Source organism: Alosa sapidissima, chromosome 20 (assembly GCF_018492685.1).
Source record: "Alosa sapidissima isolate fAloSap1 chromosome 20, fAloSap1.pri, whole genome shotgun sequence".
Classification (NCBI taxonomy): Eukaryota; Metazoa; Chordata; class Actinopteri; order Clupeiformes; family Clupeidae; genus Alosa; species Alosa sapidissima.
The window spans coordinates 4,784,635-4,798,100 of record NC_055976.1 but is presented as its reverse complement, the minus strand read 5'-3'; the positions used below and the strand labels follow the sequence as shown (position 1 = coordinate 4,798,100).

Genomic DNA, 13,466 nt, shown 5'->3' with positions numbered 1-13,466 from the left:
AATTGGTTTGATCAATTACAAACTGTTAAGTTGTGGGGGGACTGTAATGTAAACATTTTGGCCTAAATAAAGTTTTTCTTTACAGCTTGCGGTGTAATCGACTGAGGTGTGGCAGGCTGTAAAACAGATTTCAATTCAGTGTGAGATAACGAGCCATGAATGAGATTAAATGCCTCCAATGCAACTCATTGCTTTATTGCGGCTGTGGACACCTCTAAATCACCCATTGGCTTATCTGGAAGATAACACACAAACAGTCATCAATTCCAAAGAACAAAGACAGAGTGTTCACTCATTCCTGTGTTTCTTAGCATTCAGCAATTAAACCACAAAAGAGTAAAAGCTCAAAACTGCATTTATTTCTTTTTTGTTTCAACCAGGAAAACATCTAAAATCAAGTCACCAATCCAGTAAAACAGCAGTATCTGGATAGCTAATGACACAGAGTGGTTAGTTACATTGCCAGTTAGCAAACATTTGGTTACCTGAACATCAACTGTTACATGAGAAAAGAAAATCTTTACCAGAGGTACACAACACCACAGCTACCCCTCCACTTTCTGATGGGCCATTACTGACCTGATTACTATGACAACATTGGAGAGGCCTGACCCCCCACCCCACCCCATTGCGTATGTATGTGCTGAGCGGGTGTGGAGTAAATGCAGCTCAGATGGGCCAAATGGCCTCATGGGGCTCTCCTGCCGGGCAATTAAGACACACAGAAAGAGTAAGGGGGGGGGGGGGTGTTCAGCGTTTCATTATGCACCATGTAAAACTGTAAAACTATACCTTGGTGTAAACTATGGATTTCATGACTGTATTATTGTCGAAGGTTACATTGGTTTGTTTTTAATGAACTTTATTCATGACTAAATACAGACGGAGAAAATGTGGTTTGTTTACTACATTGTTTGGTAATGTCATACACTTAATTCATGTCTTCATTTGTTATTAAAAAAGAGTTTCTATAGAAACACTGAAAAATTCTCATCTAGACAAAGCTAACAGGTCCGCAAAAGCCCCCAGTTCCATCACTGACATTAAATATGCAGCGTCATGAAATAAAACAAGTAGATTTGTCACAAAACTGTACAACTGATATCTCACTATCTCACATGTGGAAGCTGTCTAGACGAGGAAAACACATTAGTTGAAATCCTTTTAATTATGATGAGAGACATTACACACAGCTGGTGTTAAATTAAACATTTCTTAGCCCTTGGTTAGTGGATGCGTTTTGGTTGGGGCAAAGGGGTGTTTTCACTAAGCAATGCAAAACACTTGAAACATGCTGATGAATCTGTCCATCACCTAAGAGCATGCCCTCCTAGATGCAGTTGCCATGGTAGCGTATCACTGGAGATGAGAGTGGGACTTGGAGGGGTCGCCACTCAGGAGCAACCTTTCATCACACTGGCATAATGACAGCCTCATTAAGCCATGACCCAAGAGAGACAGAGTGTGTCTGTCTGTGTGTGTGTGTGTGTGTGTCAATGAGAGTACGAATTTGGGTGTAATGTGCATGTATGATAACATGTGAGCAGAAGGGGAGAGAGAGAGAGGTGTGCTTGTACACAAATGAGAAATATGAGGGCAGAAAAGAGCTGGGAAGATGGAGAGGGAGAGTAAGCAAGAGAACCCTGACCAAACATTTTGATAGTGAATTTCCAAGGCAAGAACCACAGCTGGGTGTCACCCCTCAGGGAAAAAGGTTTCACAACGATACACCAATCCCTTGATCTCTCCTCTGTGGGTCATTTACAGCACAGGAAATGAGCGGAAGAGGTGTGCTTTAATGCTGTGTGTGTGAGTGTGTCTCTCACAGTGTGTGTGTGTGTGTGTGTGTGTGTTTCACAGTGTGTATGTGTGAGTGTGTGTTTTTTGTGGGTGCTGGGAAGTAAAATAGTTTGTCGAGAAGTCACAGAAGATTTGTGTCCACTGGAGGAGCCAGAGTTTTCCAGACTCCATTAGTCACAGCTCTACCAATTCAGCAGCACTCGTGCGTCTGTAACACTCAACGCCACGCCCACTTTTCCAAGGGAGAACACTTAAAACACGTCACTTGCCAGCCAAAGGCATTGAATGCTTTTTCTGTAACACATACTGTAATTGTAACACGATACTAGCCTGGATGGATAAAACATTGGACAGGGTTGCTAGGTAACTTATTTACATGCTATTGCGTCCCAGTTGGCTTGCTTGGTAACTGAAGCTACCGCACACACACACACAGAGCGTCTTACAACAAATAAATATTTGTACATTTTATACAGAACTGGGACAGCCCGTGCCACAGACAGCGAGAAGAAAGCGAGACGTTTAGTGTCTCACTGGTGGTGCCAGTCCACTCAAGATTGTGCAAAATGTATAAGGAGACCTCCGTGCCACTCAAAGATAACGAAAAAAAAGGGGAAAAAAAAGAAACAAGATTCCACCGGTTTGGAAACGTCCCCTCAAACCCCACCTCTGGACGCACTCCTCATGTCCAGGGAAGAAATGCTGTGGTGAGGGAGCTGGAGTGGTCACTGAGGCCGAAGATGGATGAGGGTGGTGAGGACCAGGAGCAGGAGGGCCGAGCTGGGGCCACACACTGACCCTGCCCTCCCTGGGACTGAGGGACCCATGTGTGAGTCGGTAGCCAGCCGCGGCGTCAGCAGCAGCTCGTGGAAAGTGAAGTCATCCATGGCCAGGTTATCTGCCAAGTCTGACCAAACAAAGAGAGGTGGGGGAGGGAGACAGAAAGAGAGAGAAAGAGAGAGATTAGAGAAACGTTAGTACATATGGGATTTTAAAAAAAAAACAATACTGGACAACAGAGCAACAGTGGAAGCGGTTGACTAGAGCATGAATGGACAGCCATCTTCAGGAAGTGGCATGAGGCTTGGCAGAGTAGGCCTCGCATTTCTCCCATGCAGGCGCTAAGGCCATACAGAGCTGTAGGCTTGTGGGGAGATCCGAGGGGGTGCGTTTGGCACGCACACCTGTACATCAACAATACTGCAGGGGTTACAGATACAGGATGGTGGAGACCGCAGATTCTCCCAAGAAAAACAATCCTGCGGTATTTACTTTGCATAATGTTCATGTGAAATGCAGCACTTCTGCGCAGTGAAAACTCATGCCGTTATTCTCCTGCTGGGCCAAGTGTTGGCTTAAGTGGAACACTGTAAGATAGCACTCATCACATAGCCCCGCTTGCCACAGCGGCACTCAGGCCCTTAAATCAACCTCAACTCCACCCCTCTCCGACAACTATGCACTTCCAGGAAGAAACTCACTTGGCAGGCCTACTTTTGACCTAATCTCAAAGGGATGATAAATTACTTTTATTGTGAATGATACCTTCAGAGTAAAAGCACAAGGACACCGCAAATAAGGAATATTAGCAACATTGTATTTAGAGCCACATTTGTTCTAATCAAGTGCTTTCAATCAGCGGCTGGGAAGCCTGTGAGTCACTGGGCTCCGAGAGGCTGCTCATCTCAGTGACCTCATGCTCACTGGCTGCACTCGCATGTACTTCATTTTATATCACAGCTGTCCGCTGGAGACTTGGCGAAACCCACTTTTTAGTTGACTTTGTCACCCCATGACATGTACACACAAACACTCGGTCACTGACTCACACACACAAACACACTCACAAACGCACACACGGCGAGAGAGAGAGAGATAGAGAAAGAGAGAGAGAGAGGGAGAAAGAGAGAGAGAGAAAGAGAGAGAGAGTTATGAGAATTGGCAAGGGCTGAGCTATGAGAACGGGCAAGAAATGGGCAGTAATAAAAGGCTACTCTAGAGAGGAACGTTAGCTATGTGCGGATGTGTCCCCTGTTGGGCCAGCTGTGGGGCTTCTCTCTCACACACAGGCAAACACACACAGACATGCACAAACACACACACACGCACAAACACACATGCGCACACATACTGACCCCCACCCGCAGTGCATTTCTCACATACCCCTCTCTGTCCCCAAGCCTCAAATACACACTCCCCAGGTCCCACCACACCAGACAAAACAACCACAATAGCGGTAGACCCAACACACACGCAGCGTTTACACACAAACAGGAGTCAAAAGGCGAGCATATACACAAACCAGGCAGCTGGACCCCAACAGAGCATGCGTGGACAATGGACATGAATGGAATGGACATTACCAAGCGGTGGGGAGACAGGAATGTTTGCAGGGATATTTCAACACTTCCAAAGTCTGCCATTCTAAATAAAGTACTTAATCAACATCCTGATAGCCCCGTACCAAAACATACCACCGTAATAGTAAAGTTGTCAACACAGGATCAGAGCGGCAAGGCTCAAAATGACTGCACAACACTTCAAAAGAAATCAGGCCTAACACATTCTGATCATGCATACCAGACTGTGTCTAACACGAGCCAACCTGGTCAGAAATCAAAACGGGGAGCCTTCACATAGCAGGCAAATGGAGAGGACCGTACCAAATCAAGCCCTGTCAGTCATACCAACCAGGTGAGGCAACGTGCAGATGTGCGCTCTCTCAGCCGAGGGGAGCGGAGGGATTCCAATTACGGGGCGCCGCTGACTGGATCAGTGGGAAAGTCAAAGTCTCCATTAATTCGGGGGCCGTCAGCTGTGCCACTGCAGCCGGTGAGGGACGGGGGTCGGGCTCAGGAAAAAGGACCGAGGGGCCTGGTCCCGGGGGGGGGGGGCTCCTTGATGGCCAGGGGCCCTTTTCAACAAGCCCAGGCTTTAAAACAGAGGAAAGGGGCAAATAAATAAACTTTCTGATGCCTTGAAAAGCCTTCCTCAAGATTTCTCAGCAATTACGACAGCGGTTGAACACAAGCCAGTGGACAATTCATTCTTCAGCCTCTGAAAGGACGATTTGTCATTTTGACAGGCCACACTGTACCACCAAGGAAATGAAAGCCAAAGGTGCAATTCGATACAGCTTTTATATACATGTTCGGAAGACACAAGGTGTGTACAAGTAAATGGGGCCAACTAATGTTAGTGAATGAGTGAATAGGAGTCTGTGTATTATTGTGTGTACATAAGAACGTGTGAGAGAGTAGGAGGACTGCATGGTGTTGAGGAGCACAAATGAAAACTAAGCAGCAACACTGAGAAACAAGAGAGTCTTCAAATATACGGTGAACTGTTTGGGCCAATGTATTGGTCACTTAACACATTTTATGTGAATGGCATGAGCGACAAAAAAGGCAGTCTAACAATGGCCCAACAGAGACTTGGTACACCATTTCAAAACCAAATCCTTTCCTCTGACTGCAGGACCAGAGCTAACAATATCCCTCTGTACAAAGCTGTGCACATGCAATGATGTGAGAAGAACAGAGAAAAAGAAAGAAACCAAAAAAGAGAGAGAGAAAGCAGATAAAAGGAGGGTCTGCTTTTCTTTCCCCTCTTGGTCAGGGGAGAGGCGCGGCCTGCCCGACAGCCACAGATAATTAGCTGGATGAATGTATGGATGCCAGCCGGCTAAAAATAGCCCTGGCAATCCCTCCCTTGGTGATTAATGTGACCAACATGGGACTTTTTGACACAGAGTGGACGGGGGGCCTTCCTGCTTGCCAAACCCCCTCTATGGCTATCAATTTTCAGAGGGGTTAGGGATGGGGGTAGGGGGGCATCACTCTCTGGGGGGATCCCACAGCGCTCTGCTGGTCCGCCAGTCCTATCTGTGCCTTGCGAGCTCCAGTTACGACCTGGGTGAGAGGTCAACAGTCCAGCCCATTGATCGGCAATGGCAGGCTAAGATTGGCCTCTGTGCAGAAAGTACACTATATCACCCGCAGAAACAAACACACGGACACACTCGCGCAAACAAACCTCCCAGACAGACACAGACACACACAGACACAGACACACACACACACACACACACCCACACCCCAGCTTTGGAAGGGTTTTTATGGCTGGGCCCTCGTGGGGGAAGAATGGGACGCTGCCGTGCCATGCCATGCCAGAGTGGTGGTGAGAGTGAGGCAGTGAGTGTGTTTGTTCGCGCTTTTGTGAGCAAGTGTGTGTACATTACAAGGCACCTGAAAGGAGCCTAGCCTCTGAACACACTGTCTTCAAACACTCAGTGAATCAAGCCTTTATACACTCTGGTTGCTCAAAGGAAAGCACACATGTCAAAGAATAACAGAGATTTGTATGGTTAACTATTGACTATGTATCTAACCGAGTTTGGTGTGAACAGTGAACACAAATCCAAACATTGTTCAACAATTCTGATTACTAAAGAAATGTATTATTCAGTAATGTACACAGAAGGAAATCCACATGTGTGAGTGATGTCAAAAACCTGCTGTTACAGAATTTTTCCAATTGCTGACACATACAAATTCTTTATATGTGGCACAACTTCTGAAACCTGTCACTCATACAGCAAACATATTTGCAAAACTGTGAGCTAAAAACAAGACTTAGTTTCCAATTTCTTGTAATATTTTGCAAAACTTAACACGCAATAGTTCACAAGACATAACAATCACACTGACCACTGGCCGTCAGAATGCATCACATACTGTGCCCCAGTGCCAGAAGAAAACATTGGTTTTGCAGTTTTGATGTTGAGTTGCTGTGACAGGACTCAAATCTGACACTGGGTATGGGAACAGCTTCTCTTAACGTTACGTAGAGGATCAAGTGTTGACTGCAAAATGAAATTACATTTTCTGTAATAAATATTTACCAAACTATTTTTTTGTTTGAAAATGTTGATCATGGCCCCTCAAAGGGGGACACAAAGGGCTTCACAGTGGTGTGTTAAAACTGAATAAACTTTGCTCATATTTGATGAATTACTGTATTTGTGTGTTTATGTACTTAGCCTGTTTCTACGGGTTTTGTCAGATTGCGCTATTCACTGAAAATGTGCTGAACACGTAACTGCAAAAGTCCTTTTTAGCATAACAAACACAGGAGTGTTTTAGACCTACCCTTCTGGTGTGTGGTTATTAGTAAAAGTTCAAGCACATGTATAGTTGTTTTAGTAATTTGACTTGTGAAAAGGAATTAAGTTTTAAATTCAGTGTTTCATTTCACAGGTGGGAAAGTCCAAGTCTCCATTAATTCGGGGGCTGTCAGCTGTGCCATTGTAGCTGGAGAGGGCCGGGGGTTGGTGATTCACATTTTTCACATCTCAAAATGTGTTTAAGAAACTGGGCGTGCAAGCTGTCTTTCAACAAACGTAAAAAAAAAATATGACAGAATTCCATCATGGATCACTACAGTAATTTCCGCAACATTTAATAGTTCATCATATAACATACCACCCTCTGGTCTTCCTATGAGGGGTCAATTGAAAAGATCTATTCTCAGGCACTGTAATGAGCAGGGCACCACTAGTGAGTGAGTGCCAAGTCCCAGATCTACACACACCTGTGCATGCAGTTGCTGCATTTATCTGGGAGACACGAAATCCATACAGGTGCATTCTAGCACTAGATAAAGAGGAATGGAATGTCTGTCTGTAGATGCAGGTGCTCCGTAAAAGACAGGGGAAATGGCTTAGATTGCAGTTATATTGGCAGAGTTCCGTGGCTAGAAAAACATAGAGGGAATAGCGGGAATTCTATCATGTCTTCCTGGGGCTTATATGTTCTTCTGATAACTAAATTACTGGGGCAGACATTCCTTCCTTTGTTTTTCTGGTCCAGCATTATGTGGAGAGTGCAAAAAGTTATTGTCACAGACCAGAGCAGCAGTTCTCACAGCACAAAATGTTCTTGTTAGGTAATGAGTAGTAGACTGAGGCTTCTGTGTGTGTTGATGGGAGCGTATATGGATGTGTAAACATGAAATGTGTTCTTCTCTGTGTGTGTGTGAATGTTACTGTCTTCTCTGTGTGTGAATGTTACTGTTTGCCTTGACTGCTGTGTCGGTTAATGAAAAACATTCCATAACTTGGTTGGTCTTAAAACACCCTGGAGAAACAATAATATATTACACATTGAAATTCTGCATAGAGGGATAACACTCTTTTTTCCATGAAACTCTCTCTGTGTATTTTACATAACTGTGTGTATTTTACTTCTCCCTCATAACCAAGGAAAAAGTACGTTGACTTCCACACCATGCCTTCCCAGTAAAAGTCTAGACGGCTCCCCCATGTTGGGCAGTCTGCTGTGGGGCAGAGACACAGGGGCAGCTCTGTCTACAGGAGGCTGTGCGTCCACTGCAGCTGGCTGGGAGCACGGAGCGGGCGGGCGGGTGGGGGCAGTGAGGAGGTGGGCTGAGGTGGGGTTGGGGGTACGTGAGAGCCTGCTCCCACACCCATGGAGCCGTGGAGCTGACCGCAGAGGCACCCGGGGAGGCAGCGGGCGGCCAGCGCCAACACAAACCAGCCGGCGCTCAGGAGGCCTCTGCTAGAGCGGCTCTACTGTGCTTGGGCCGCTCCTCTGAACTGCGCCTCAGATGCCTGCTGCCTACATACTGACGGCTACGACACACACAAATACACACGCGCTGTTTAAATAGACATGGATTTGATACAGACTACACTGAACATACTAAACATACCCACATACACATATGTGGCTCAACCAACGTGGTCAGCCTGGGTTAGGCTACAACCCGTGAACACTTACCTCCTAACTCCTACACACACACACACACACACACAGATGCATACACACGCACACACACAGACGCATACACACAGTGAAGCACAACCTTTCCACCTCCACCGTGTTATTCTACTGCCCTGGCCCTCCTATACCATGGTGACAGAGAGGGAGGGAGGGAGAGAGAGGAAGAGGGAGAGTGGAAAAAGAGAGGTAAAAGAGAGGAGAGGAGTGGAAGAAACTGAAGAAGGGGCAACAGTGTAGAAGTGGATCAGCCAATCATCTGCTGTAATCTTAAAGGCACACACTGTGATTCAAATCCAATACACCTTTTGTAAAAACCACCAGATTGCTCCTCTGGCTGTCTCTTCTGAGTGTGTGCCCATTGTACACAGTCCTGGCTCTGTAAACAGAGAAGTCATTGGCTCTGACTGAGCCACGGACTATTTCATCCATTTAACACATTGCTTTAGGAGCATGGATGGAAAGGCTTTAATTTGATTGGCTGTTGAGTAAGTATAAATAACCTTTCGCCAGAATGGCATACCTCACCTTTAAGTAGAATGGACTGCACCTTTAAGAAGTTGTTGAATGGCCAATCCCCCCCCCCCCCCCGCCTATCTGTGGCGGAGTACAGGACTAACGCAGCATGTACTGTATGACTATGAGATGTTTGAGGAGGGGTAATTGATTCTTCTGCCCATGCCACCAGGCACCCGCCTGTCCGCTGCGTCGGTTCCTGTGCCAACATTCCGGGCCGTGCTGTCAATGGGCCGCTTTGTGGAGACAAATGTGAGTCAACACCTAGTAATTAGCACAGGCCCGTGTGTTACCTCTGGTCCACTGCTATCAGTGCCGATGACCAGCTCGCCACAGACACCCACTGCCACGTGCCAATTAGATTTAGCCCCAATGTATTTTTAGCCCTGGACTTCAGAGGCCATTTACTGGCTTGAGAAAAAAGAGAGAGAGAGACAGAAAGAGGGGAGAGAAAGGGGTAAGCATAGAGAAAAAGGAGAAGAGTGAGAGTGAGAAAGGCAGGGAGTGAGTGAGTAAGATGGGAAGAGAGAGAGAGAGAGACTGAGGGAGAGCATATTTGGGGTTGAAAATATGAAATTCCTACAGTGTGAGCTAGGCCAAGTTATACTCTGGAAATACAAATGTGTGTGTGTGTGTGTGCGATCCCAGGAGATGTAAGAGGCATAAGAAATCACACACACACAAAGAGCTGATTCTGTGAGCACGGCAGCAGAGAGGCAGGCAGAGAGAGGAGAACATTAATGTGAGAATTAGAGAAAAGAAAGAGAGCAAGGAGGGATTACTTTCTCTCTCTCTCCCTCTCTCTCTCTCATCTGATTCTGGAGAAGATTTGTGCAATTCGACTCGAACCTCTACAGTCTATGGGCTAGACTGTAAGACAGAGTGAACTATAAGGGAGGATGGAGAAGCCTGTCCCCCTGCCCTTCAGTGGGAGACAGCCACCCTGCAAGGCATCATGGGAGTAGAAGAATGTGGGTGAGCCATGTTGCCATGCCTCCTCAGAGTGCCTGGTGGACACTACGCACAGGGACGTCTGGAATCAATTTAGGGCATCGCCAAGCGCCGGCAAATGTAAATAAATCCCTTACACAAACAAACGCATATCTGAGCAGCCATGAAAAAAACACCATCAGCTCAGTTCATGCACTGGACTCCAAAAAAAGAGCTTTCTTCCAGACACAGGGCTAAACATGGTTCCAATTTGCCTCTCAAGATGTGACGGCTAAAATTGAATTGCGCTTCCTCTAACTGGCCCCTATTGTTTTCTGTAACAATGTCACCTTTGCTTCCTATCAGTCTGTTCTCCGAGACAAGATAAGAATGAACACCAACACTCCTTTGAGAGCCAGGCCTGCCCCTCCCTACTCCTGGGGAACAACACAGGCCCCAGAAAGGGCACCTCAGTGGGCTTGATCCCATAAAATCTATCAGCAACCTACATTGAGGCCCGTGGAGAATGGCACCTTATTCACTCCAAAAGTCCATCCGCTCCAGCATTGCTTACACAGATGGTGATTTAGATTCATTATTTTTTGTGAGCTCTTTGTGTGTGTGTGTGTGTGTGTGTGTGTGTGGTTTGGAAGGGAGGCTGATTCTACAGAAACCCGATGTTTATAAGCTGTGTGAAGCGAGGGAACGATACAGCAAAGCCTCAACAACGTTATTTCTCACGCCCCCTCTCCCTCCTCGCCCGCGTCACTCTGCCCCTACCTCTCTCGCCCCCTCCTCCCCTCTCTCTTCATCTCTGATGGGGATCATTTGTAGAAATGAGAGTGTGGCTGCCGTTTCCTCCCAGAGGAAAAAACACAACATCTGCTCCATTTTTGTTTACTTACCTCATTTCCCGCCACGCTGGAGCCTTACGCCAGAAGTCCGTCTGGAGCAGCTCTATCAAGCCCATACTGGCCTAACGTGGACTCTGCCTGTGTCTCTGGACAAACGTGGAATCTGTCTCTCTCTCTCTCTCTGGCCTTACGAACTTGGACACTGTCTGTCTCTCTGGCCTGATCACTCTGTCTGTGTTTCTGGCCCATTGTGGACACTCCCCCCCTCCCCCCCCCCCCCCCCCCCCACATCGGCTAGTCTCCTGCTCCTCAAATGAGCACCTCGCCCCCAAAAACGCTCCCTGGCGCGTGGACCACGTAATGAAACACGTGCCGGTAGCTCCCCAGACACGAACAGGACACCAGAGACACCACCAGACAGGAAAGAGACAGAAGAATGAGGACGCGGCCTCTGCCTTTGATGTAAAGGATTGCCCTTTTCCTGAGCCTCCGACTCAAATTCAGACGTAATGTGGAGTGCGCCCATTTTTCAAAAGATGAATAATCACACCGACCATTAGATGCTGTGTCCAGGAATTTGAACTGCAGAACAAAGTGCAGACCCACACACTGAAGAATGCTCTGCAACCTTCCTCAGTCCATCTGTCAAATTAGGGGCATTACGGTGGAGCCGCTCTCATTTAGTTCCTGGAGCTGCTGGATCCCTCTCATCTTCCTCTGCCGTGCGGACACGACTCTAGATGAGGGTGTTTGGCTAAACTCTGAATCGGACTTTTCTCCTTTAAGGCGCGGGGCTGGAGCGGAGGGCCTCAGTGGAGTCCAGGTGTAGTGCTGGACGTTGCAGGGGCCCAGTGGCCCTCGCGGACTCCGGCGGACAGTAGACACGTGGGTCCTCCAGCGGCCCACGCTGCACCTGGGGGGATTAGCCGCGCACACCTGCTCCCATGCCGGCACTCATCTCCTGTGGAACCGCCGCAAGCTGCACGGCATATGCCCACACGCCGCCACCATCTGAGCTCATCATTCAACACACACACACACACACACACACACACACACACACACACACAGACATGAAGGGCTCACACATGGGCACACTCACTCACATGAAGAACTCACATGCCTGCACAAATGGGCACATCACACAACAGCCTTTAGTATAGTTGAACTTGCACGCAATAGTTGTGTGTAGATTGGAAAGCCTAAACACAAACAGACTGCACACAAACTCCAACTGCTGAGGCAGACTTCATGATGTAATTAATTAGCACATTCTCAGTCAAACACTCATACACACTCACACACATACATTCATACATTCACACACACACACACACACACACACACACACACACACAGACACACACACACACACACACACACACTCACACACATACACTCTCACACATACACTCACACTCACACACTCACATTCACATTCACACACACACACACACACACATACACTCTCACACACACACACACACACACACACACACACACAAGCTCACACACACGCACACAGGTTCACATGAGACTTGTTAAGGAGAGTGCTTGTAGACTGTGTAACGGGCACGGAGTCTGATGGAAAGCGGACGCCGTGCTCCTCACCTATCAGGTGCTGGGGGTCAGAGGTCAAAGCTGGAGCTCATTAGCATTCCTGCTCGCTAAAATGGGAGCCGCATGGCTGGCTTTCAGAGCTATTCAGAGCCCTGTGTGTATGTGTGTGTGTGTGAGCTTGTGTGTGTGTTTTATGGCAGCATATCACCTCCTCCTTTATTCTGGCTTCACTCTTGTGTGCTAACATTTCACCCTTATCCATCAATGGCCAGTGTATTAGGGTATTAAGATTAGAGTGCTGTGTAATCTGTTTATCTAATAAGGCAAACTTTTCATTACCTTATATTGAAGGATTTGTAATGTAGGCAACTTATATGAGTGGAGTGGATGAACAGAATTGAGGGTCTATCTTAATCCCCCGTAATCCTTCATTCTCTCTCTCTCTCTCTCTCTCTCTCTCTCTCTCTCTCTCTCTCTCTCTCTGCCCTCTCCCTTCTTCCACCGCTCTCCATGACTCTCTCTCTCTCCCTCGCTCTGTATCTGAGTAAATTTGTAGCAGACCTGAGTCTAAGGAGCGCAGGCCGGTCCCTACCTCTGGCTGTGAGCTGCATGTTTCACATTACAGGCATATTTCCACTTTGTATTTTGCTAACCCCTGCCGCTGATAAAGGGCCAGGCGGCTTCAAAGTGAAAAGCAGCTCTACGGTGCTCTCGAGGCCCAGGCCTGCATCTGCTGAGCACTGGAAAATAACCCTGCACTGGCCTGACAGCACGCAGACACACACACACATACATACACACACATACGCACACACACACATTCATATACACACACACATTCATACACACACACACATCCACACAAACAGGCGCACACTATATCACACATATTCACATTTATGACACTGATACACACACACATTACACACACATATTCACATTTATGACACAGACAGACACACACACATGCACGCATGCACACACACACACATACACCCCCTCAACC

General features: G+C 47.2%; 1 protein-coding gene across 1 annotated transcript in view; it reads right to left on the bottom strand.

Annotated features, from left to right (window-relative positions):
- Nucleotides 1–337: 337 nt before the first annotated feature.
- Nucleotides 338–13,466, bottom strand: part of gpc3 (glypican 3) — a 103,729-nt gene continuing 90,600 nt past the window's right edge. The window contains exon 8 of the mRNA XM_042074462.1: nt 338–2,707. Coding sequence (XP_041930396.1) covers nt 2,526–2,707 — 182 coding nt within the window. The 3' untranslated portion in view covers nt 338–2,525. The remainder of the gene's footprint in view (nt 2,708–13,466) is intronic.